The sequence below is a fragment of the Brienomyrus brachyistius genome, chromosome 5 (assembly GCF_023856365.1).
Source record: "Brienomyrus brachyistius isolate T26 chromosome 5, BBRACH_0.4, whole genome shotgun sequence".
Taxonomy (NCBI): Eukaryota; Metazoa; Chordata; class Actinopteri; order Osteoglossiformes; family Mormyridae; genus Brienomyrus; species Brienomyrus brachyistius.
The window spans coordinates 16377739-16404339 of record NC_064537.1 but is presented as its reverse complement, the minus strand read 5'-3'; the positions used below and the strand labels follow the sequence as shown (position 1 = coordinate 16404339).

The following is a 26601-nucleotide window of genomic DNA, read 5'->3' as shown; positions in this document are numbered from 1 at the left end:
TTTTTACCCGGGGTCGCATGCCACGTCAGGACTGAGTCTGCAGCAGTTTGCTTCTCCTGGCCCTTGTCTGTGAGGACTGAGGTGTGCTGGGGGGGGGGGGTTTGTTTCTTTCCTGTCCCTGGGACTTTCTATGGGATTTAGAGTTCTCTGGATGGAAGGTATGGGCCCCTGCTGTGAGGGGCCCCTGCTGTGAGAGGCTCCTACTGCTTCTTTTGTAGTCCTGGGTGTTCGGTCATCAGCAAGGCAGAACTGTACCTACTGCACTCACTTCGGTCAGTCTCTTGGCTGTGTGTGTGTGTGTGTGTGTGTGTGTGTGTGTGTGTGTGTGTGTGTGTGTGTGTATGTGTGTGTGTGTGTGTGTGTGTGTGTGTGTGCGCCTGTGTGCCTGTGTGCCTGTCTGTCTCTGTGCATGTGTGTCTGTCCGTGTATATCTGTCTCCCCATACAGATATGAATACACAGACTGTACACGTGTGTGTGTGTGTGTGTGTGTGTGTGTGTGTGTGTGGCTGGCTGGCTGGGTGGTGGAGGAATGAAAGGCTGCAGTTCACAGAGCACAAGGCCCCCGCTTCATGCCTTCCGCGAGCATGCGTCAGCCAATCCGCAGCTGGCCGCTGCCTCTGTGGGCCTCCTCAGTGCCCTCCCCACACCCTCCCTGCCACAAAGCTGCCAGCCTTTCCGGTCCCAGCACAAGGAGCTGCCGTAGCCTGGCGATCTGGACGAGCTCCTCCTGTGCGTAAATCAGCCACTATTTACATCTCAATCTCTTATTAGCCTGATGGAGCCGGGGCCACTCTGAAGTGGATCAGAAGGCCGGTCCGCCCTTGCAGCCCCAGGACACATGCTCTTCTCTTCTCCTCCCCCGATACCGACAGAAATCCGCAGAGTGGGGTTTCCCTGCAGGACTGGCAAAAACTCAGGGGTTGGAAAAAAACTATCATTAACTTTGTGTAGTGTCAGAGTCCCGGTAGCGGGCCGGTTTGTCATTGCTCTGCGTGGGGGGGCTTTTTAGAGCCTCCCCATGAGGTCTGCAGTGTTTCTTTTTTTATTGCTTACCTGACTTATTCAGCAGGCATGACTCCCCCTTGTTGTTTTGTGGGTTTTTTTTGGGTCTTTATCCACTTAACTCCTCAGGCAGGCTTTGGCGGGGCTGGAACCCACAACCTTCTGGTAACACAGCCATATCATGGGGACATACCTGCCAGTGTGAGGTATAGCATTTTAGCTGAGTTATGGATCTTAAAATTGGGGTTCTGCTTTTTGTGTTTGGGCGCACATTAAAGGACACTGGTTGGGGGTCCGCGTTCTCTTCCCCAACACCTCCCCGCGCCTCACATTGCACCCCGACCCTGGTCTCTACCCGTTTCTTCTCACCGTTGGACCCACGCACCAGGCTGTTGTGGAAATGGCAGCCCGACACTGCAGTGCCTGTTCAGGTGTGTGCTGTTCCAGCGGCTTCTCCTGTGTTGTGGAGAGACAGAGGTGTTATTTTTAGCTAGGAGATTGCAAGGGTTCTTTAGGGGGGGGGGGCGTCATTACCGCCAGCTCCAGCAGCCTCCCACACCGGCGTGAATAGCGGCATGGGGGCGGGCACAGCTTTTAAAGGCACCGATCATCTCATGCTGCAGCTGTTTTGGGACAGGAGGTGGGTGGCTGTGGTGACAGTGGGAGAGGCGAGCGAGACACCAGGCGAGGCGTCCCCCCCTCCCCCCCCAGCTCAGCGCTTACTGTCTCCATGTGGCACAAACATGCCCACGCAGGGCGACACACAATTGGAAAATCAGGACTCCTATGTCACCACCTCACGAAAGCTGTTTGTGCGTGTATGCATGCATGTTGTGTGTGTGTGTGTGTGTGTGTGTGTGTGTGTGTGTGTGTGTGTGCGTGCGTGCGTGCGTGTGTGTGTATATGAGAGAATGAATCAGAGGTATGGAGAATCCAAGACAGCTGTGTGGTCTGCAGACCGTCTCCTCACGCTCCCTGTTTTGCAGGCTCCCTGTCAGTGCTGTGTGGTCTGCAGACCGTCTCCTCGCGCTCCCTGTTTTGCAGGCTCTCTGTCAGAGCTGTGTGGTCTGCAGACCATCTCCTCGCGCTCCCTGTTTTGCAGGCTCCCTGTCAGAGCTGTGTGGTCTGCAGACCGTCTCCTCGCGCTCCCTGTTTTGCAGGCTCTCTGTCAGAGCTGTGTGGTCTGCAGACCATCTCCTCGCGCTCCCTGTTTTGCAGGCTCCCTGTCAGAGCTCTGTGGTCTGCAGACCATCTCCTCGCGCTCTCTGTTTTGCAGGCTCCCTGTCAGAGCTGTGTGGTCTGCAGACCGTCTCCTCGCGCTCCCTGTTTTGCAGGCTCCCTGTCAGAGCTCTGTGGTCTGCAGACCGTCTCCTCGCGCTCCCTGTTTTGCAGGCTCCCTGTCAGTGCTGTGTGGTCTGCAGACCGTCTCCTCGCGCTCCCTGTTTTGCAGGCTCCCTGTCAGAGCTGTTGGGTCTGCAGACCATCTCCTCGCGCTCTCTGTTTTGCAGGCTCTCTGTCAGAGCTGTGTGGTCTGCAGACCATCTCCTCACGCTCCCTGTTTTGCAGGCTCCCTGTCAGAGCTCTGTGGTCTGCAGACCATCTCCTCGCGCTTCCTGTTTTGCAGGCTCCCTGTCAGAGCTGTTGGGTCTGCAGACCATCTCCTCGCGCTCTCTGTTTTGCAGGCTCTCTGTCAGAGCTGTGTGGTCTGCAGACCATCTCCTCGCGCTCTCTGTTTTGCAGGCTCTCTGTCAGAGCTGTGTGGTCTGCAGACCATCTCCTCGCGCTCCCTGTTTTGCAGGCTCCCTGTCAGAGCTCTGTGGTCTGCAGACCATCTCCTCGCGCTTCCTGTTTTGCAGGCTCCCTGTCAGAGCTGTTGGGTCTGCAGACCATCTCCTCGCGCTCTCTGTTTTGCAGGCTCTCTGTCAGAGCTGTGTGGTCTGCAGACCATCTCCTCGCGCTCCCTGTTTTGCAGGCTCTCTGTCAGAGCTGTGTGGTCTGCAGACCATCTCCTCGCGCTCCCTGTTTTGCAGGCTCCCTGTCAGAGCTCTGTGGTCTGCAGACCGTCTCCTCACGCTTCCTGTTTTGCAGGCTCTCTGTCAGAGCTGTTTGGTCTGCAGACCATCTCCTCGCGCTTCCTGTTTTGCAGGCTCCCTGTCAGAGCTCTGTGGTCTGCAGACCATCTCCTCGCGCTTCCTGTTTTGCGGCTCCCTGTCAGAGCTGTGTGGTCTGCAGACCGTCTCCTCACGCTCCCTGTTTTGCAGGCTCCCTGTCAGACCTGTTGGGTCTCTAGACCGTCTCCTTGCGCTCCCTGTTTTGCAGGCTCCCTGTCAGAGCTCTGTGGTCTGCAGACCGTCTCCTCGCACTCCCTGTTTTGCAGGCTCCCTGTCAGTGCTGTGTGGTCTGCAGGCCGTCTCCTCGCGCTCCCTGTTTTGCAGGCTCCCTCTCAGTGCTGTGTGGTCTGCAGACCGTCTCCTCGCGCTCCCTGTTTTGCAGGCTCCCTGTCAGAGCTCTGTGGTCTGCAGGCCGTCTCCTCGCGCTCCCTGTTTTGCAGGCTCCCTGTCAGAGCTGTTGGGTCTGCAGACCGTCTCCTCGCGCTCCCTGTTTTGCAGGCTCTCTGTCAGAGCTGTTTGGTCTGCAGACCATCTCCTCACGCTCCCTGTTTTGCAGGCTCCCTGTCAGACCTGTTGGGTCTCTAGACCGTCTCCTTGCGCTCCCTGTTTTGCAGGCTCCCTGTCAGAGCTCTGTGGTCTGCAGACCGTCTCCTCGCACTCCCTGTTTTGCAGGCTCCCTGTCAGTGCTGTGTGGTCTGCAGGCCGTCTCCTCGCGCTCCCTGTTTTGCAGGCTCCCTCTCAGTGCTGTGTGGTCTGCAGACCGTCTCCTCGCGCTCCCTGTTTTGCAGGCTCCCTGTCAGAGCTCTGTGGTCTGCAGGCCGTCTCCTCGCGCTCCCTGTTTTGCAGGCTCCCTGTCAGAGCTGTTGGGTCTGCAGACCGTCTCCTCGCGCTCCCTGTTTTGCAGAGCTTCTGGCCAGTCAGGATCTGGTTGAATGGGACTAACGGAGCTTTAAAAATAGGAAAGCTGGCTTTAAAGGCACTGGGTCCGCACCCTCCCCCCGTCTGTCTCTCTGCATTATTAATCGAATGGTATTTATAACCATGTTCACTTTTTGTTACAGAGATGCTGCCCTTTGTTACATCCCGATTTTCATCTTTCCTGTGGGGTAGGGAGAGGGCAGGGGGGACTGATTAGATGCGGACTTGGTTACTGATGTTGCTGGAGAGTGGGGCGGGGGCTGATTAAGGCAGACAGGATGGAGCACACCAAGGCCTCTGACATCACGTGATGATGTAATCCTATGGTGCCGTCAGAACCCGGCACACCTGTCTGAGGCATTATCACTTACCGGGCTGATCCATTCCGGCCCGGTTCCTGGCCCCGGCCTCCGTCCTGCCTGATCCCACCCGCTTTGCCTGGCTCTCCCTCCACTAACTTGCTTTCACCTAATTAGTCTAATTACCCAATTAAAAGGAAAGAAAAGTGACGTTTTTTTTGTGGGATAGAGATAAAACAAAAGATGCTCCCGAAATCAGTCTCCAGTGAGCTTGGCTTCCTTCCACGGCTCGGGTTCGAGAGTGGCGGCACAGCTATTTCACAGGGTAAGTGACTGAAACCTCGCTGGAAATCCAGACGGCGCCTAGGTGCCCTTGTCACACGCCCCCACCCCCTACTGTGGTGGGGAGGCACACCCTGCTCCGAGTCAAAGTGTTGGGTTATTCTTGTCCCTGTTCCCCCATTACCTGCAGAAGAAGGCCTCTCGCCCGCTGAGGGGACGGGCAGGTGTGTTTCCTGCACACACTCTTCAGTGGCACAGTTATGCTGGAAGCTGCATGAGGAATAAACTTGTTCCCAGAACCTGACAGTTGATTCCTATCCCAGATCGAGCTCAGCAGCTCTGTGCTCAAATGTGACTGGCGTGCGGTGATGCTTTTTACACCCGCGCCCGATGTAGCATGCCGCTGTTTTAAATAAGTCAGTGGCCTGGTTTGGCATACTCTTCTTAAAAAAAAAATGACAGGCCCCAAATTCAGCTTCTCTCGCTTAATTTAAGCAGCTTGCTTATTTGATTGAGCAGCACTTGTTTATTTAAAAAACGGGCATCTTTAGAGTTTCATCTGTCCATTTTTAAAATTCCTCCCAGCCAGTTGAGGCCCCTTTAAATTTTATCTGTGGAGGGTTTAGCTAGTTTGGCATGTTCACATGAAAAGTCTGGCCAGAGATGCGGCCCTGTTACAAAAGCCCAAGGCCCACTGGCGGAGTAAAGGGCAAAGCTGTTGTACCTTTGAGTGAAGTGCCCAGCTCCTTTCAATGAAAACCTTATAAATACTGTGAAATGTGACCCTGGGTAACGACGTGAGTCGGCCAGCTGGAAAATAATAAGCGTAATGTGTTCTCAGCCCTCAACATAGATCTGCAAGCGACCCCCCCCGCGGGGGCTGTTGACTTGCTCTCGCTCGCTGTGATTGAGAAGTGGACATGCATCGCCCCCACCAGGGAACGGAAAGCGCACATGCACACGCACAGGTCTACATTTCCAGTCTCTGTAATATTCTGGCCCAGCAAGGTGGTTTTATAGATATTTATTTATTTAGTACTAAAGCAAGATAAATGCCCCCCACCTCTTCCCCCCTCCCCCCCTTTCCTGCCTTTTATGTAAACAGCTGCCATGGAGAAAGGGCTATTTTTAGTGCTGCTCCATGAGTCGACCACAGTAACGCCACAGAGCGTGGGCTAATCAGATGTGTTAACCTGTGTGCGTCAAGTGGCTCCATGGACCAAAAGCACTGTCTCATCGATCGGGCACTGATTTGATTAGCATCTCCTCTCACACTCACTTTCTCACCCTCCTTTCGGATAGGCACTGAGGACAGTCATCGCACGTATGCTAATTTGTTTTTAGAGAGGATATGATTCATTGGCATTTTTGATTCTATTTTTTTTTTTTTTAAAAAAAAGCTTGGTTAGTTACCAGACCCGCCATCTTGCTCTTGTGATTTCGGCAGTCGGTCTGGCCGGAGTTCCCGTCATTCAGCGGTTCGTCCTGTCCCAGGTTTGACCCCAGGCACTTTGCCCTTTGGTCTCAATCCGACTGCTACCTCACTTTCTTGCACAGCCCATCCTTAAGAGCATGTGACTGCATCCTGTCCAGCGAGTCTTGTCGCTGCCCCCATTTGGATTTCCGTGGTTTTTCAGGCAGGAAGGGCCTGGAAACAACCTCGACATTCTTTCGAAGGCGGCGTGACCCAGTCTGCGTCTTTGGCAGTCATGGGTTTCTAAGTTGCAGTGCTTATTGCCCCCCCCCCCCCCCCCCCCCGGCACAACGTGCGATATCGGGATGAACTGGCTGTAAAATTGCTTGCGGCTACCCGCCGCAAAGCTTTCGCTGAACTTGGGGGCTGTTTCGCAGTGTCTGTTTTGGGCGAGCTGTGTGAATCGCTAAGGTGGCAGGAATATGAAATGTAGGGCCGTTAGCCGTTCGCAGTTGACCTGGCCGGCTTTGACCTGGCCGGCTTTGACCTGGCCGGCTTTGACCTGGCCGGCTTTGACCTGGCTTCGCTGGGCCTTTTCCCACTTCCCCGGATCACGTTGACTCCTGGACACAATGTGAGCCCCGGCGTTTTTATGGGGTTTTCTTTTTTTTCTTTTTTTTTTTTTTTAAACCTGACACTGCTTCCTCATTCTGTTAAACGCCCAGAATCAAAATTTCAGCACCAAACGCTGGGGTTTTGACGTGTCTCTTATCTCATCCCAGGCAGAACCGTGCGTGTGCCGGCATGTGGCTGTCGCTTCTGTTCTAGCATTGTTGCTGCATCGCATTCAGGGAGCGTGAAAAGTCACCACATAGAATTTGAGATTTCACATAACAATAATCCATCCATCCATTTTCCAAACCGCTTATCCTACTGGGTCGCGGGGGGTCCGGAGCCTATCCCGGAAGCAATGGGCACGAGGCAGGGAACAACCCAGGATGGGGGGGCAGCCCATCACAGGGCACACTCACACACCATTCACTCACACATGCACTCCTATGGGCAATTTAGCAACTCCAATTAGCCTCAGCATGTTTTTGGACTGTGGGGGGAAACCGGAGTACCCGGAGGAAACCTCACAACGACATGGGGAGAACATGCAAACTCCACACACATGTGACCCAGGCGGAAACTCAAACCCGTGTCCCTGAGGTGTGAGGCAACAGTGCTAACCACTGCACCACCATGCTGCCCCTATAACAATAACAATATAATATAAAAATAATGAAAAATAATGGCACATTTCTCTGGAAGGTCTTTCCAGAAAATTCCCTTAGGGCAGGATGCTTCAACTCCAAGCAAACATGTGGACCGACTGTGGGTCCTGGAGGATCTCATTGGGAAACACTGCCCTAGCATGTACCCTCTCCAAACCGAATAGGAAGAGCCAACAAGTGACCCCCCCCCCCCCCCCCCCCGCATGAAAATAATGCCTTGCAACAAGCAAGATTGCGTCTCCTGTGGTACGCGCTGGAGTGTCGCCACGTAAAGAGTGCGGGATGGAGTGGTTTCCAGGTGGTGACATGTAGCTGGGATGCCGTCCTCGAGCTGCTCGTGCCGCGTGGCTTATGATTTCAGTGTCTTTGCGTTTTTTTTTTTTATCAAGCCCATTTTTAAATAATCCTTCTGAAAATAGAGTACAGAAAGACTACTTGCCAGGCTACTGGTTCCCGATTCCCTAATCTATACGGAGACCCGCCGACCCGCTTTGGTCCGGGTCGACCCCCGGCAGACTGCGTACCCTGTGTTTCTGCTAATCCTGTCTGGTGGTCCTGTTTTTAAACAGACACTTCTGACGTCAGTCTTTAATGCACATTAACCATCCTTCACAGCAACAGTGGTTGTATTTAGGTGTCAGTAAACACAGACACAGTCCCATTAACTGTTAGTGGTAGGTTTCCGCCACCTCAGGTTCCTTGGATTACTTCTCCTTTTATTAGCAGACTAGGCTGGCTAAGTTGATGGGGGGGCCGGGGCAGGTATCATATCCTCCTGACCATCTTCTAGCATGTCTGAAGTTCCCTCAGCAGGCAACTCTGCTGCCTGGTTTGAGCTGCGCAGCCGGCAGTGGTGGCAACCCGCTCGGTCGTGTTTTGGTGTGTTGATAACTTTAGGGCCCCAGGTTCGAGTGATGGGTTTGATAAAGATCCCCCCCCCCCAGTGGGAGCTGTACCCCGTCTGCTGGTGATACTGTTAAGGATGTGTAAAAATGTCCATTCATCTGTTCTATCCACACTTTGGATACATGGTCTCCTGGTGGTTGAAAGACGGTGGGGGGGGGGGGGGATTGTGTGCATCACTCTACAGGTTGCGTGTGGGTGACGGCAGACTGAGATCTGTGTAGTTTTTGTTAAATGTACCTGACTGACTGCTGGATGTAGGAAAGCAAGGGCCCCTGAGATGATGATGGGGCCTGTGCCAGTGAGTCACCCCGCGGCCGGTGTGTCGTACACCAGAGGGACCGCTGATGGGGGTAACTAATCCACGGTGTACATCTGCTCAGAGCCGCACTGCCCACCCTGCCAGGGACCGGGCTCTGCGCTGCTGCCACTGCCTGTTCATCCTGACCGCTGCTAGAAACTTAGCAGTGAACCGGCGTGAACTGAATGAACCACGCGTGCGATGCGGAGGGTCTGCGAAGCCTACACGGGCTTGTCTGGAATGTTCTATGGAAGTCAGGTCACCTGCATTAATTTAAATGAGGTGTAATGTGTCACAGGTGCTGTGTGTGTGTTTGTGTGTTTGTGTGTGTGTGTGTGTGTGTGTGTGTGTGTGTGTGTGTGTGTGTGTGTGTGTGTGTGTGAGAGAGACGTTTTAATGTGTCGGTATGTGTGATATGGACATATATGTGTGGGTGTATTTTGATGTATCAGAGTCTCCTGTTCACCTTAAAGTGATATTTCAAATTTACATTCATAACTTCTTACCACAGCTGGATTCTAAATCATAAGCTTTTTTTTTAATCTGTAATAAAATGAGCACCGTCTCAGTTAGCTGGATCTCGGCCACTATTTGTCAATCATACTGTTCCTTAAGTGTATATATTTAAAGGATTTCACAATTATGTGGATTTATGGGACACGGCCTGCTATAAAATGCTGGTTATAACCCCCCTTTAATGCTGATATGACAGCGTGGGTGTTGCTTTAATAAGCCGAATGCGGCGATTAATACGTATGACAGATGACGGTGTTGACAAGACAACAGCAGCGCTGATCCGCAGCGTGGATCTTGCTCCCCGTGGACTTCCGAGACTGGGAATCCAAGTGCCTCCCGAGGACACCAATGACTCATTTGTTCCCCCCCCGTGTTCATCGTGTTTATGATCCCATGTCCGTTGGATCGTTAGGACATGGTCTGGAGAAACCCCCCGTCCCAGAATTAACCTGAGCCCATTCCTGGACTTCCCCTTCAACACCTTTTTATTTTAGGTTTGTGCTGTGGAGGTTTTATCTGTCTCGTTCTGTTATTAACCAGCATCCCTCTCTTTCTACCCCTCTCCCTCTCTTTCTCCGCCTCTCTCCCTCTCCCTCCCGCTCTCCCTCTCTCCTCACCCAGCAGTGGAGGTAAAGACTTCCCTCCCGGTGGGGATGCAGAGTCCCGCTGGCGGCGGGGACCAGGGCAGCGGCCCGGTGGACCTTCGCACGGAGCCCCGGCTGAGCCATGCGCCCCCACCGCCCCCACCGCCGATGGACCCCACACTGCGGGAGCAGCAGCTTCAGCATGAGCTTCTCCTCCTCAAGCAGCAGCAGGAGCTGCAGAAGCAGCTGCTCTTCGCCGAGTTCCAGAAGCAGCACGAGGTCCTCACTCGGCAGCATGAGGTGCAGCTCCAGGAGCACCTCAAGGTGGGGCCCCCCCCGTCCGCGCCCCCTTGCATTGTAGCCTCAGGTCTGGGCCCTCAGGCCTCATGTCGGTTTTCTCTGACCGCAAGAGGTGTTTCTGTCTCGTGTGGCCGACCCTGAGTGTGGCCGTTTGGGCCAAGCCTCCCATCCCATTTCACGGCGACTTCATGAACTGCCCCATGTTCCCTTGGGGGGGGGGGGGGGGGGTCAGTGAGTCCTGCTGTGGTCATCTTCGCTCTCAGACCGCCTCTGTCGCTCAGCGTGATGCTCACGCGGCGCCCTTTCACACGCAGTGTCTGCCTGCTTCAGTCCCTGTGTGTTTTTCTGCATGTGACACCAAGGTCACAGCATAAGCCGTGTACAGTAGAGAGTGAAAGAGCAGATTGTTCACCGGTCTGTGACGTCGTCTCTTGCCAGCCATTAAACCAGCCCCAGTTAAAACCAGCATCCATGGTCCTAGGGCTCGTTATGAGGTGTGGGCTGCGGGGCATTGGGCATCCTGTGTGTCTGTGTGTGTGTGTGTGTGAGAGAGAGAGACCCTGTATGTGTGAGAAAGAGACCCTGTGTTACCCTGTGTGTGCAAGAGAGAAAGACCCTGTGTGTATGTATGTGTGTGTGTGTGTGTGTGTGTGTGTGTGTGAGAGAGAGAGACCCTGTATGTGTGAGAAAGAGACCCTGTGTGACCCTGTGTGTGCAAGAGAGAAAGACCCTGTGTGTGTGTGTGTGTGTGTGTGTGTGTGTGTGAGAGAGAGAGAGAGAGAGAGAGAGAGACCCTATTTTCGCTCTCAGGCCGCCTCTGTCACTCGGCGTGATGCTCATGCCACACCCTTTTACACGCAATGTCTACCTGCTTCAGTCCTGGCGTTTCCCTACATGTGACAGCAAGGTCACAGCATAAGCCATGTGCAGTTTCCCTACATGTGAACCTGTGTGAGTGTGTGTGAGAGAGAGAGACCGTGTCTGTATGTGGCTCTTTATGTGACTCTGTGTGTGCGTGTATGTGACTCTGTGTGTGTGAGAGGTGTGTGACCCAGTATGTGACCTTAGGTGTGTGTGACCCTGTATGTCACACTATGTGGGTATGACCCTGTATGTGACTCTATGTGTGTGTGACCCCGTGTGTGTGTGACTCTGTGTGTGTCCCCCTTGTACAGCAGCAGCAGGAGATCTTGGCCGCCAAGCGGCAGCAGGAGTTGGAGCAGAAGCGGAAGCTGGAGCAGCAGAGACATGAGGAGCTGGAGAAGCAGCGTCTGGAGCAGCAGCTGGTCATGCTCAGGAACAAGGAGAAGGGCAAGGAGAGTGAGTGACTGGGGAGGGGAGGCGCTCACATGCACAGATACTCACATACCAGCCAGAACAGCTTGAGCAACTGCATAATGAACATCCAAAATGAGGTGGGACGAGAGCAATATTTCATCATTGTATTGGATAACTGGAATTAATATGACCCCAGTCAGTTACAAATACTGCCAAAATTGTGCATGTTCGCTTGAAAGCCCGGACTGTACCATCACACGGTGTGGGTGCTGTTTCATTCCCCCACAGGTGCCATCGCCAGCACAGAGGTAAAACTGAAGCTGCAGGAGTTCTTGCGCAGTAAAAAAGACCCCACCCCCGGCGGGCTGAACCATTCCTTCCCTTCGAAATGCTGGTGAGTGGGTGGGGGGCCAGAGGGCTCCCATCAATTAAAATACAGAAAAACATGACTTTCGGCTGCTTTATCAGCTACTTTAATTACAAATGATACAATGACATTAGGTAAGATGCAGATGAATTGCATTGATGTGGGGGTGTGGGGGTTATAATAATTCTACTAGTGAATTGTAATGACTGTATATCATGGTCTGTGGATTTCAGGGGGGCCCACCATACATCTCTGGACCAGAGCTCACCCCCCCAGAGCAATACCCCTGGGACACCGCCCTCTTACAAGTTGCCCCCCCTGCTCGGGACCTACGATGGCAAAGATGACTTCCCGCTTCGCAAGACCGGTAAGCCCTCCCTCCCTGACACGCCCCCTCCCTGACACGCCCCCCTCCCTGACACGCCCCCTCCCTGACACGCCCCCTCCCTGACACGCCCCCTCCCTGACACGCCCCCTCCCTGACATGCCCCCTCCCTGACACGCCCCCTCCTTGCCCCTCTCCCTGACACGCCCCCTTCCCTGCCATACCCCACTCCCTGACACGCCCCCTCACATCTCATTCCTCATCACTCCCCCAACTACACAGAGCACCTCCCACCCCTGTCCTGTTTTCCTTCCAGCCCCCACGCCCGGAATTCCATGAGGTTCCCTTTCTCCTGACATCCGGCTAATACACTTACGGGTGTGACTTCCTGGTCACCCGAATGGTGGCAAATTTTGCCAGATTAAACTGAGCCTTTTTGTATAATTGTCCTCTGACCCGGTTTTTGTTGTGATTTGGTTGGATTTATTTTAGTACTTCATCCAAAGAACAAGAGGGGTCTTGGGACAGGTTCCCTGCCAGTCTGGGGCTTTGATGGAGCTGGTTGCTGTTGAGTTCTGCTGCCACCTTGCCCATGTTTAGCTGAACGGTGCCCTGTGCTGTCAGTGATTCTCGCCACTGTTATGGATCTTTGCCTGACGGATCTCGAAGGCCGGTAACACTGCCTTTGTTGTTGCCGCAGTTGGTGGGCAAATGATGTTTCCCATGGTTTCCATAGGAATCCATGGAGTTTGGTGCCATCGCAGTCCATACCAGTATGGTGCTCGGCTTAAATTAAAGGTGTGGTCCAAGTTCTCCTCCAGCTTTCCGGAAAGAAACCGATGAAAATCTGTTTGCAAAACGGAGCCGTGTTTCTGCCGTTCGGAGCGGGGGTACAGTGGCCAGCTGCCGGACAGCCCTCTCCTTAATGATTCCTGGCGCAAAAGCTCATTACGTGCGGTGTTTGTGCCTGCCGCACTCCATGCCTGTTTCGCCGCTCGCCCGGAATCGGCGGCAGCCCGCAAGGACTGGCAGCCATCGGGTGATGATGGCGGCTCCCAGCAGCCCTCGCCTCAGCCTGTCTAAACCGGTATCACTGCCGTACGCTTGCCGGCACAGTGGTGGGAGGACGCCAGGCAATTCTTATTTTAAAAATGGAAATAAGACAGAAAAAAATGTGGCATTCCTGCTTCTCTTTAGACATATTCGTACACAGTTCTTCTGAGTCGGAGCCAGGAAACTTCACGATTACATTCCTACGTAAAAGTTTGGCTGTGGAATATGGCAAATGACATAACCAGAAATAGTGCGATTGGCAGCCTGGCCTTAACTAGGAATTATCTTGTTTGTCCGCTGCTTCTTTAAACCCTTTAAATGGATGTGAAGTGAGGCCTTTATGCACGATCCTGGGGGTAAAGCCAGGTGGGGGTGACAGCAGTACTACAGCAGAGCTAAAACAGACCAAAGAGCAGCAGGATGCACAGGCCCGCCCGGTGAATGGGTATCGCACCCTTGAACAGGTGACTTCTGTGGTTTTGGTGATTTTATGTTAGGGGGTGCAGTATGTGTGTCTTGGGGGTGAGTGATAGTGTCTTTAAATGTGAATGGCTGGGGGGTAGGGGGGCTTTAGGCGACAGGCACTTGGTAATCCTGATGACGAAGCCTCCACATTAGGGCTCTTGCCAAGAGCTGCTTCAGTGCAGACCAGTCGCTCTCTGATGACGAGCAGCCGGGGTAGGCTCCTGGGTCGGGCTGCACCGCCGCAGTGCAAGCGATGCTGATGGGTCCTCTTCCTGCACCCCATCCCCCAGCTTCCGAGCCCAACTTGAAGGTACGCTCCCGGTTAAAACAGAAGGTGGCCGAGCGGCGCAGCAGCCCCCTCCTCAGGCGCAAGGACGGCACCGTCATCAGCACCTTCAAGAAGAGGGCCATCGAGATCACAGGTGCAGCCCACATGCAGTCGAGGGCAACCAGTCCCGCTGCTCGCCGCCCACGTTCACCACTTCATTCACCACTTCATTCACCACTTCATAGAGATGAAAACGTTTTCAGTCACCACATCTTTTGATGATATCTTTTTGTTCAAAGCACTGCAAATGGCTCTACTTGACAAATTAAACAAAAGCTACTCACATCGGTCTATAAGACAATTATGTCAAATCAATAAGTTGTAGCTCTTTTCATTTTTTGCTGTCTTAAGGAGCTGCGAGTTCCCTAAATACCTCATCAGCATCCAGTGAGTGAAATAACATATGAAGGTTTTTTTTTAATCCCCTGCTTTTAGTTATATTTTATTGTTACATATTAATCAGTGAATCAAGCTGCATTTTCGCAGCATTGTGTGGAGAGACCCCCGACCATGTGGCCCTTTAGAGGGCCCCAGAATGTGGCTAATGTTTTTAATAATTTGCTGGGCTGTGAAGTTAACTATAGCATTCTGATTATATCAGTTCTGGATAATAATTACCCAGCACTGAGATTTTTATAAACCCACACAAACTAAAAAAAAAAATGTTCATATGAAAACCATAGACTGTAAAAATTGGACTGTACCCAAAGCATCGGGGGAGGGGGGGGGCAGTTAGTCTTGCTGCACATACAGGGAGGGTGGTAGCATTTAATGCGTTAGGCCATCGTTTTGTTGCTGTATCCCTAATGAAGCCCAAGGCTGCAGATAAAAATAACCCTGGCTATTAGGGGCCACTGGGGCCACAGGGCCGCGTTTGTTGAAGTTTTGGAAAACAAGCAGATGGTTTACATTTTTTCATTTTCAGGGAGGACGCTGAGGATTACTAAAACAATCCCCCAGGAAGGGGAGAGGGTCAGCTGAGGGACTGAGGCAGAGAGGCGTGTGGGCAGGGTGGGAGGGGGGTTAATGTTCGGTGAAGGACGGGGAAATGCAGCAGCACCTTTGGCATTCCCCCCTCTGAATTCAGTCTGGGGTTTCAGCACCTGAATTTAATCTCTGCGTGTGTATAATTTAAAAATACAATTGGCTAAAACAGGTAATTTGTAAAATCGGCTTCCTGTTTCCCGTGAAAATGCCCCTCCATCCCTATGAAAGCTTGCTTGTGGCGGTGGAGACGGGCGCAGAACGCTCAGTTGCCACCATGAGATGCTGCCAAGTACAGACTGATCCTCGCAGGATGACCCGCGGTGCCCAGCTGTAGGGAGATGTGAGAAGCCGCGTATGAAAGCGCGCTTCCTCTTTAAGAGCTTCCAAAGCACATTTAAAGAGAAAAAACAGCAACATTTCTAGGAAGCTCTTGCATCGCGGTGCCCGCATGGGCCCTGACAGGGGCGTCGCCATCCCCCCCGGATGCTGTTAATTTAACAGCATCAAACAGGCCGCTCGTAGCACCACATGTTGAGGTCCCCCCCCCCCTTGCTGGGAGGAGGTACCATGTGACATTGGAAGGGGGGGCGGTTTCTGAGGCCTGTGCTCATGTCCTTGCAGTGTCCTCCATGTGCAGCAGCGCCCCTGGCTCTGGGCCTAGTTCCCCCAACAGCTCCAACAGCGCCATCGCCGAGAATGGGTCCAGCGGCTCTGTGCCCAACATCCACAACAAGGTAAGGGAGGCTCCACCCCCCCCCCCCCCCCACCCTCCCGCTTCATAGGCCGGCAGGCTGAGCGACCAAAGAACCGCTTCAGTAATAACATTAGGGTAATTATTATTAATTATCGTATGAGGGTACCATATTTGGGTAATTATTTTAAAATGGGTAATTAACTGTGTAAGTTGCTTTAAATTATTTTGTTGCTTAGCTGTAACTATTAATATTGATAATTATGTTGATAATGGTAGCATTGTTGTGGTTTTACCATTGTTGTTGTTACTGTTTTTGTTGTGGCTATTATTGTCCATCGGTAAACATTGTGCCCATGTGTACTGCAATTAGGGTGACCGTCTAATCCATGTCCGGGGGGGGGGGGGCACTTTGAGCTACTTCAGGTTTTATTAACTACTCTGAAACTGAAAGGCTCCTATGCTGGCTGAATAGTTCAGTTCTTGTGCTTTGACTGGTTTGTTTTCTTGATTGAAAGACTGTTTCACATTAACATTAGTGACACGTGCATGATTATAGGAGACTGACCAATCAGCACACAGCAAGAACTCAGCGCTTAAGTGAAATCCAGGTCCTTTTAACTGAAATGGCTGTTTACAAACGCTGTCCTAGCTGAAGTGTCACCATAACTGCAATGGGGAAGCACAGGTGTTGCTTTGTGGCACGTTTGTGCACCACACTGCTTGTATGATGACTCAAAAATGGGTGAAAGCACATGTGCAGGCAGCAGCCCTGGCTCCATGGCCCCGTGCTGGGTTGTGAAGTCACATATTCCCCTCTCCGGGGGGCAGAGCAGTACCTGATATTTCCCCCGGGTCTGCTGGTGGTGCTCTTTCCCAGTGGTTTTGCCTATTCTTTGGCCCTGCTTCATACGTGAGCGTAACCACTTTCTGCCTCCGAGTTCTCTACAGCCTCAGCGGGGTTATGAATAAATCGCTGCTGTAAGAATAGTGTTATTGTTTTCTTGGTTTGGGGCTGAATGCATCCCATTCAATGAACGGCCGCAGATTGCAGAGTTTCGCGCTTACACCCAGCCGCTATAAACGCGCTTCAAGTGCCGTTTCAGACTGATTGCGAGAAATTACCTGCAATCGGATCCTGATTGGTTGCAATTAACCGCATGAGTCATTTCGGCCTTTTCGGAGACGACTTGCGTTTTTGAGTATTTATTCCTAACGATCCGCTTCCTCAGCCATTCTCGACCACGGCTGAGTATGAAGGCGCTCGGCGGGAAGAAAACAAACAAATAATCCATCTCAGGCAGGTCCAGGCCGAAATACTGTTGTTGCCGCAGCCATTGTGAGTTCAGGGTGTGACAGTGGTATCAGTGACAGCACTAGCAAAGTGTGCTTTTTGTGACAGCTGTGTGGCACTGCGGCGACAGGCCCCCAAAGCCTTTTAATTGGCCGCTCTGTCTTGCCGGGATGACGAGTTCAGCGGCGAGCCCCGTGTGGTTACCATGGCAGTGGGAGGGCGTGGCCGCCTGCCTGCCTAATACTTCCCCTTCTCAGGCTGGTATCCTAATTCACTTAGCAGGTCGGCTTTCTTGTTTGCTTGCTTTTCAGCATGGCAATTTTCTCTGCCGCTGCATTTTCCTCCTCCTGTACCACGAGGCGTGTCTGAGGCTCCACACTAAAAGGCGAACCAAGTTACCATGTTCTTTAGCTCTACAGACCAGCAGGTTTGACGTGATTCATGTCAGCCAGGCTCGTTCACACCTATGGGGTACTTTCAGCAGGGCCGCTGACCCTCGACAATTTCAGAGCTGAAATGATCCTCAGAAATCATCAGAAAAAAACATAAGAAAGTGCAAAGCACTGTTTATAGGAAGAGGAGGTCACACCACCCTAGACGTATGGGGGGGGGGATCACATAATGGGACACTGAATACTGAGCCGTTTATTGCCCAGTAAGGTGCTCAGCTTCTTTTGAAGCAAATGATGACGCAAACAGAAAGGTTTTTTATTGAGCATTGAGTTTATGCCACAAAATTGCTTGCCCCCCTCCCCACAGCACCTACGCTCGCAGCACCAGACCATGAGCGTGGATGGATCTGCCAGCCAGCTCAGCCTGTACACCTCCCCCTCGCTGCCCAATATCTCCCTGGGCCTCCCAGCCTCTGTGACGGCCACCAGCTCCAGCATCGCTGTGAGTACTGCCCCGGCCACCCCCTGAATTTCTCCAGGGAGTTCTCAGTGACACGGCGGCTTCTTGGTATCGTAAGTGTGTCCGTCCCCCTGGGAGCTGTCAGCACTTTGCGCCTGTCCATCCGTAAGCTTGAATTACACATAATTACTTCACACAGTCAGCGGCTTCCGGATCACCAGCTTAGTTGGTTCAGACAACAGTAATGCCACTGAGAGGCAGGAAGACGCCTGGTCACACATCGAACTGACGTGCCGTTTGCTTCATCTACCTCTACCAGCAGTGTTCCTAGCTTCCGATCATGTGACACCTACTTCTCTTGCTGGTACTTTTCTCAGAGGGTGTTTTGACCATTTAGCATGTCCTCCTTTCTTCCAGCCCCCACAGAAACTGTCCGCCCAGCAGGAGGCGGAGCGCCAGGCCATCCAGACCATGCGGCAGGGGGGCGCCCTGACAGGGGCCTTTGTCAGCGCCTCATCCTTGCCCGCGTGCCTGCCACCCGGCGTGCCCCATGACGCCGAGCCGGCATCGGCCAACAGTCACGGCCACTCATCCCTGCTGCAACACGTGCTGCTCCTGGAGCAGGCCCGCCAGCAGAGCGCGCTGCTTGCAGGTGCCCACTTAGGCTGCCTGCTCTCTCTTACTCGTACACAGCTGTTCCGCACCTGTTCTCACTATTTCACCCCTTCACCTCCATGAACCTGTGCTCCCTAGCCCAGTGGTTCTCAAAGTCAATCCTCGTGCCCCACTGTGATGCTTGTTTTCTTGCTATCCCTGCCCCACACACAAGTCCCAGCTGTCTTTCAGCTTCTGATTACCTGGATCAGGTGTGTTCAGTCAATCAGCAGTGTGTAGGGCAGGGATAGCTGGAAAACAGGCAGGGCAATGGGACCTGAGGACCAAGTTTGAGAACCACTGCCCTAGCCACACCTGAACCCCCCTCTCGTCTGTACGCACCTGTGCCCCCAAACCGCACCTGCACACCCTCTCACCTGTGTGCACCTGTGCCCCCAAACCACACCTGCACACCCTCTCACCTGTGTGCACCTGTGCCCCCAAACCACACCTGCACGCCCTCTCACCTGTCTGCACCTGTGCCCCCAAACCACACCTGCACACCCTCTCCTGTCTGCACCTGTGCCCCCAAACCACACCTGCACGCCCTCTCACCTGTCTGCACCTGTGCCCCCAAACCACACCTGCACGTCCTCTCACCTGTCTGCACCTGTGCCCCCAAACCACACCTGCACGCCCTCTCACCTGTCTGCACCTGTGCCCCCAAACCACACCTGCACGACCGCTCATCTGTCTGTACACACCTTCCCTTAGGACAGCATCCTCATGATTCTTGTGTCCCTGGTGCCCCACAGACCTGGAAGCCCCACCCCCCCCCCCACCCAGGTCCTCCACCACACATACTAGTACTTTGGCAGCCAGCTGTCACAGGCCGACACACATGGATGCTGACGCCCCACGGAGCTTCTGTTAGTCGCGGTATGAGATGTCCAGCGTGTGACATTTCCATTATGCACGTCCCCTCTGCAGTGCCGATCTACGGCCAGTCGCCCCTGGTGGCCGGTGAGCGGACGTCGTCCGGCATGCGGACGGTGAACAAGCTGCCGCGGCACCGGCCACTGAGCCGCACGCAGTCAGCGCCGCTGCCCCAGAGTCCGCAGGCCCTGCAGCACCTGGTCATGCAACAGCAGCACCAGCACTTCCTGGAGAAGCAGAAGCAGTACCAACAGCAGATCCAGCTCAACAAGGTGGGCGTGACGACCACGCCATCCACGTGTTTCACCCGCGTGGTTCTACTTATTGTCACCTTTGATTGTCTTCCTGTAGTTAGTATTTTTCTCCTCTTAATCATTTTGGTACAGGTGAGGTCTTAGGTTGGGTATGCTGATACCTGATCTGATTACAAGCATGTGCAGTTAGTGACAACTGTAACATCTGACATGGTCATACCGCTTTCCTCGGACTCAGTTATCCGGCACTGCCTGTATCTTACTAACTGTGACTAACTGTGGGGTGTCATGACCTGGCAGTGATTTCGCAGACAGCCAAGGCTAAAACGACCCACCTTCCCTCCCCAAAGATGCTCTCCAAAGGCACAGAGCTACCTCGTCAGCCCCCAAGCCACCCGGAAGAGACGGAGGAGGAGCTGACGGAGACGGCCGAGATGCAGGAGGACCGGGTCGAGGGCCTGGAGCTGCTGAGGGAGGGCCAGGAACTGCCGCCCGATAGGCCGGGCGAAGTCTCGTCTCTCTCAGAGCCAATCACACTGAAGGATGAGAACACTGAGAGCGACGTGGAGGAAGATGAGGACGAGGACGAGCTGCGTGAGGATGATGAGCACGGCATCCCCTACACCCAGGTGAGGAGACAGGCTCTGCTCTCTTGGTCGTGTCTGGTGTCCAGTTATCGGTTATTTCTACGCACCGTTTGTGGCAGATCTCTTCTCCGGGAGTTGCACCTCGGCGCTTCCCGAACACGTGGCGAGATCCGCCTCACGTTCGTATTTTTAAAAAGGCACGTCAGAGCGATAAAAATAGCGGAAGGAGCCAGGGGCCCAAATGTGACACGCGTGGGCTGGAGCGCCGCGGGCGTCCGTCGAGATGCCTGCGCTCCTATTGTGTTTATGCTAATCTGCCCGTTTAGCTCGGGCCTTGGCGGCTCGTGACTCCGGATCCGCAAACTTAGGTGTTAGAAAGAAATAATTCATGGAATTTGAAAGCCAGCAGGGCATCGGTGATCAGGCTCTCTGTGGGATAGCCTCTCCTGCACACAAGCGTTTGCATTTGAATGTCCTTCAAGATTGCTTAGCAGGAAGTACAGTCGGGGGAGCTGAGATTGGCCCAGTCCCTGCTTGTGTGCCCCCTCGGCCCCCCCCCACAGATGAGGAAAGGTGAGCAGCAGCAGCAGTGAATCACATGGGGGGTGGGGTCGTGTCTCCTGAAACGAGTCGTCCTCGTCCATTGAATATGTACAGACAATAGTGAAGAGGTTCGATAGCGGGGAGGTTGTTCAGATTCCTCCGCCTTCAGGTGACTCATCCCCATGAGTCAGAGTGCGGCTGGATGTGCGGCGGCTGTGCTGGTCGCCCCCAAGTGGCCGCGACGCTGTTTGTCCCGCTAATGAAAAAGTGAGAGACAGCTCAGTTCAGTCCTGCTCGGGAAGGGTGGGGCACGCCAGCGAGGAGGGGGCATGCTACTCATATAATCAGTGCTTATCTTTCCAAGGCTGGAATCAGAGGTGCATTAATGCAGTGTGTGTGTCTGTGTCTGTGCGTGTGTGTGTGTCGGGGGGGGGTGGGGGGCTCGGTGTAGACAACTGTTGTTCTATGTCACCACTGGATGAGGCGTGAGCTGGTGAGCGTGCGGACATCGTGGGCACGGTGAGCCCTTCAGCGGTGCCACTGTCAGCCAGCGAAATGTCAGAGGAGGGTCTGGGGGGGTGTGAGCCCCCCCGCTTGGTCACTCTCTCTTTCTCACACGCACACACTGGCCCCCTCCCACCTCCCTCTCCCGTCTCAGTGAGTACAGGACTGTGAATGGGCCCATCTCTGACTCATCTCTGGATGACTAATGCTCTGCCCCCGCCCCCCCACACACGCACAAACCCCCTTCTCCTTGCTCTGCTCCCCCCCCCCCCCCCCCCCCCAATATTAGCCCACCAGATTCGAGGCTTTCACAGCCACACTTTTAAAACGGCAATGTGCACGTGTCGTGTGTCTGTTACGTGTGTCGGCAGCACGGCCCAAAATCGCAGCCTTAAGGACGTTATTGAAGTCAGCCGCAGAAACGCAGAGCCCCTCCCTACAAGACTCGTCCTCCCCCCAAATGTCTGTCTTCTCTCTGTCCTTAATGATGCTCTCCTCATCCGCTGCTCCCCCTGAATACAGATGAGCTCATGGAGGACAGAGGCGTGAATCTCAATGGGGGAGAGTAAGCCTGTTCTGCGGCCCCTCCTTCGGTGCTGGCTGCCCATTCATAACGAGGAGGGGGGGGGGCCGCCGCACTGCCGCTTCGAACGTGCAGTCAAGCACTCTTCCCGTGTCTCTCCAGCGAGCTGCGGGCAGGGATGGCTGTGCGCGTGTTACCCATCATTCCCCCCCCCACGGCTCAAAGCCGGAGGGCTCAGTGCTGAGCATCCTGACAGAGCACAGATCCCGCCTGCTCGCCCGCATGTTTACAGAGGGAGAGCGGATGCAGCTCCTGGCTGACAAAGCCAGCCCCTTCAGACAGACGCTGAGCTGCACATATAAGGTGCTACTCTTCTTGAGCGGCTAGCCCCGCCCCACTCGGCCGCCCTGCCCGCCTCTCCTCGTGCAGTTTCTCTCCTTTGATGGGCAGTGTGCTGCACCATGGATTCATAATTTTTCTTTTTTTCTCCCAGTATGATCTGTGTAATAAGTATCTGTATTTAGAATCTGCTCACAATTGGTCTTACTCATTTCGATCCGCCATCCTCACCCCCCCCCCCCCCCCCCCCCCCCGCCCCCCAACTACAGTTTTCAGACCAGCAGCACCTACAGCAGCTCCACCTTTTCCAGGCGTCCTTGTCGATCACCCGGCATGCCCCACAGGCCTTTGGGAAGGGCCCAGTCCTCCCCAGCCACAGCCAACCTTAAAGGCACCCCCATGAGTGAACTTGCTGTGAAGCCTCTCTTCACTACAGGTGAGACCGCGCTGGAACTTGGTCGATTTGGTCAGTAGTCACACATCAGTAATCTCATGTCAGTGTGGCTGAATTCTCTCTGCCTCTGCTAGGTATGACGTCATCCTGTTTGTTGGGAAATGGTTACCCAGCCAGCCTGTAGCCTAATGTCTGTTTGAATAGGGCTTTCCTTTCTAATGGTCACCTATTAAATTATAGCAGATATAGCGGGAGAGAGTGACACCTTTGTGCAGGGGCACGTCGTCTGTGTGGCTTTTATGAAGGCCTGGTCAGAACGTGCACCATCGAAAATGGGATGAATCAGCAAATCAGGATGTACATGGGAGGCAGCTAATTACACTCTAGGTTAAAGGGCACTGAAACGGAAGCTGAGATTTATCGCTTAATGAACGATGGGATCAGTGCTGCACAAACGTGAATGTGGATGTAGATATGACAGGAAATGTTGGTTATGGCTGGTAATATGAATGGTCTCCTTCAAACCGTCACAGGTGTGGTGTACGACACGTTCATGCTGAAGCACCAGTGCATGTGTGGGAACACGAACATACACCCAGAGCATGCCGGGAGGATCCAGAGCGTGTGGTCACGGCTTGCAAGAGACGGGCTTGCTCAATCGCTGCGAGGTGAGGGCGGGAGCCCCTGCTGGTCGGAGGACTACAGGACAATCAGTCTTAATCTTCAGTCTGGGATCCTTTTATATGATTGGGTTTATATATGAGCGTGTTGTCTGAGCAGAGGATCCGAGGAAGGAAAGCTACCCTAGATGAGATCCAGACGGTCCATTCAGAACATCACGCCCTGCTATATGGCACCAGCCCTCTCAACAGGCAGAAGCTGGACAGCAAAAAGCTCTTAGGTGAATCACCATCTCTGTTTGTGCATGGGGGGTGTGTGTCTTTGTGTGCCGTAACGAGTGTGCGAGCCGAGTGTGTGCGTGTCTCTCTGAGTAAGCTCATGTGGGCGTGCGGACAACTCCTGAATGATAAATGCACGCTGCATCACAGACCTCTCCAAGGTCTCGACTCTGCAAAGCAGCCTTTGGTCACACACTCATACACAGCTTGATGTGTTCTGAACGATGAGTGCCTCTGATGGCCAGGTGTATTTTTAGCCCTGGGAGATGTGAGCCCCCACCACTGCCACCCTCCTCCTCCGCCCGTGAATCATCGCGTTCTGTTTGTGAAACCTTGATGGTGGGTCCAGATGTGAGCAGCGTCCGTTCGACGCTGGAGTCCGAGACGGCTCCCTTTGCGGGCGTGAGGTCGTCCGCGAGGTGACAGCGGTCCCAGCGTGTGACGTCGGACATTAGGGCCAAGTTTAAAAAGCGGATCAGTGAAAGATGATCTTTATGGTCTGAGTGCAGGTTAAAGTTGAAACATTTAGATTGATTCCTGATTCATGATCACCGCCCAGGTTTGGGAGGGGCTGCGTATATGTGAATTTCAGCTTTCCTGTGCCAGCTGTGTGAGATTAATTATTCACTTGTAATAAATGATTTATGTCAAGAACACCAGATTGTAAGCACTAAAAAAAGACACTCATCAGGCAGATGGAAGCTCAGTTTTAGGGTTGAGACGTTGACCTTTAACTCTGCAGTGTTGGGAGGTGATGGATTTTGATGTGTGCGTTTAGTGCATGCAGTATATATTTATCTGTTTATATATGTTATGTATGTGGGGGGGCATAGTGGGTTCACATCTCAGGGACTGGGGCCTTGATTCCTGCTCCCTGCGTGTGTATGTGTAGTATTTGCAACTTCTAGGCCTTCCCTCTATAGCCCAAAAGCATGCTGTGGATTTGGTTATTGCAGACTTAACTGCACTCGACTGGGTCTGAAGAAAGTAAGCTGCATGGAATTTTGAATGAATGTGTGTAATATATGTGTGTACGTTTTAATATATGGTGTATATACGTATGAGTCCGTGTATATATGATTGCATATATTTTTTAAGACGTACCTGCTGTATGTGCTTCCTTGTATAAATAAGCCCAGGTAGGTGATTCTCCTGTTTAGTAATTTTAATAAAACTGCTTGTGCTGTTTATTGGCGTTGCCATTCGGCATCATTTCTGTCAGAGTTACACTGAGCTGAACTTCTGCTGTAGCAAAAAACAACGTGGTAAGGGCTCCGTGGACGTGCTTATTCTGCTCCCTGACCTTTCCTCTCATGTCTGCTCTCTCTTCCAGGTCCCATCAGCCAGAAGATGTACGCGGTGCTGCCTTGCGGAGGCATCGGGGTGAGTCATAGGGGCATAGGAGGGGTGGGGGGTGCGGTTCCAGCCGCGGAGGGTTACGTGCTTTGGGGTTGCCGTTGCATCCACACCGAGCCACGGTTTTTCCCCTGACCATTGGCTCCTTCCTGACTGTGACGCAGATCTGCTTTTACACTGCAGTGCAGCACAGTGGCAGTAATGCAGTTTTTCATGACAAGCATAACTGCAAAAGATGCACTTACCTCCCTTAAAAGTTAAATTATATAAGGTATATACAGAAAGGTATTCCATTTGTTTTGCCTTTATTCCTTCAATATGATGCAAAAAAATTGGCAGTGTGTAGCAATTATACTACTTTAATATTAACTGTGTTTTCAAGAGTCTTAATATAGGAATGTGTCATTACTGAAACTTAGAAGCTTTTATAGTATGAGGGAAACTGCCTCGGCAAAGTAGTGCTGAGTGCCCTGCGGTGTCTTGCTGCTGCCCCCTGCAGGTGGACAGTGACACAGTGTGGAATGAGATGCACTCTTCCAGCGCAGTCCGCATGGCGGTGGGCTGCGTCATTGAACTGGCCTTCAAGGTAGCTGCTGGAGAGCTCAAGGTAAATGCACCCGGTGACCATGTGTCCGCCCGTCCACACGCCCGCCTGCCTGAGCATCTACCCGCCCATCCACCCGCCTACCTACTTGCCTGCTAGCCAGTCTATCTGCCCACCTGCTTGCCCGCCTACCCACCTGCCTGCTGTCTTCCTATCCACCCGCTTGCGTATCTGCCCGCCAGCTTGTCTACCCGCTTGTCCGCCTGCCTACCCACCTGCCTGCCTGTTCGCCCGCTAGCCAGCCTATATGCCCCGCCTATCTCCTTGCCAGCCTGCCTACCCATCCGCTAGCCAACCTACCCGCCTGCCCCCCCCGCCCGCCCCGCCCCTCCGCCTGCCTGCCTACCCATCCGCTATCCAGCCTACCCGCCTGCCTGCCTGCCTGCTTACCTGCCTACCCATCCGCTAGTTAACCTACCCGCCTGCCTGCCTACCCACCCATCCACTTCCCCGTCGAAACCCCGTCATGCTGCTTTCTGCGATGGAGGACCTGATGGATATTGAATGACTGCATTTCTCTCCCCCCCCATCTCCCATACAGAACGGCTTTGCGGTGGTGCGTCCCCCCGGGCACCACGCAGAGGAGTCCACAGCTATGTACGTATCCCCTGCAATCATGAGTCTTTTTTGACTTTGCCCGTCGGGGGGCCTGTCTGCTGCGCGTCGGCAGCCTGATCTGTCCCTGTCTGACCTCACCCTCACACATACAGGGGCTTCTGCTTCTTCAACTCGGTGGCCATCGCTGCCAAGCTGCTTCAGCAAAAGCTGAACGTGGGGAAGATCCTCATCGTGGACTGGGTGAGTGTACCAGCCCCCGGGCTGCAGGGGGCGCTCTTGCCCTGGGAGGGATGGGCGTGTCGGCATGCCTGACGGAGTCCTCCTCTCATCCTGCAGGACATCCATCATGGCAATGGCAGCCAGCAGGCCTTCTACAGCGACCCCAATGTGCTCTATATCTCCCTGCATCGCTACGACGACGGCAACTTCTTCCCCGGCAGTGGAGCCCCTGAAGAGGTCGTCCTTCATTTTCTTGGTCCACTTTGTGTCCCCCTTTCTCACTGTCTCACTGTCCCCCTGTCTCACTGTCCCCCTGTCTCACTGTCTCACTGTCCCCCTGTCTCACTGTCTCACTGTCCCCTGTCTCACTGTCTCACTGTCCCTCCCTCTGGTTTTTCCAGCCTAATTTGTTTATATTGCTGTTGTTTTATTTTCCAATGTGCCGATATGGGGTAGGGTCTTGAGAAAATGAGAAAATATCAGCCAGATTCTGACTGGCGGTCCATAGCTTCCATTTCATAATTACCAGTTTTATAATTATCATTACAGCTTATAAATCATCATCACACACACACACACACACACACACACATATAAAGTTGGTCTATCTATCTAAATGGGGAGTGTCCTTTCATTTCTGTGGGAAAAACCCTAATCCCAATCACGACACACTTAACCCCCACCCAGCCCTAACCTTAACCATAAGCAACCAAACAAAATACAAGACTTTTGGTAGTTTTAC

The 26601-nt window shown here is 53.3% G+C and overlaps 1 protein-coding gene across 1 annotated transcript in view; it reads left to right on the top strand.

The window, feature by feature from the left end:
- The window catches only part of hdac5 (histone deacetylase 5), a 42064-nt gene that overhangs the window by 7459 nt on the left and 8004 nt on the right, over window positions 1–26601 (top strand). The window contains 20 exon segments of the mRNA XM_049015394.1: window positions 9647–9933; window positions 11085–11229; window positions 11476–11581; window positions 11788–11921; window positions 13688–13819; window positions 15334–15446; window positions 17457–17591; window positions 17967–18201; window positions 19134–19351; window positions 19684–19962; window positions 22099–22158; window positions 22160–22265; window positions 22757–22857; window positions 22859–22891; window positions 23004–23124; window positions 24456–24505; window positions 24978–25085; window positions 25624–25679; window positions 25793–25880; window positions 25977–26096. Coding sequence (XP_048871351.1) covers window positions 9647–9933; window positions 11085–11229; window positions 11476–11581; window positions 11788–11921; window positions 13688–13819; window positions 15334–15446; window positions 17457–17591; window positions 17967–18201; window positions 19134–19351; window positions 19684–19962; window positions 22099–22158; window positions 22160–22265; window positions 22757–22857; window positions 22859–22891; window positions 23004–23124; window positions 24456–24505; window positions 24978–25085; window positions 25624–25679; window positions 25793–25880; window positions 25977–26096 — 2627 coding nt within the window.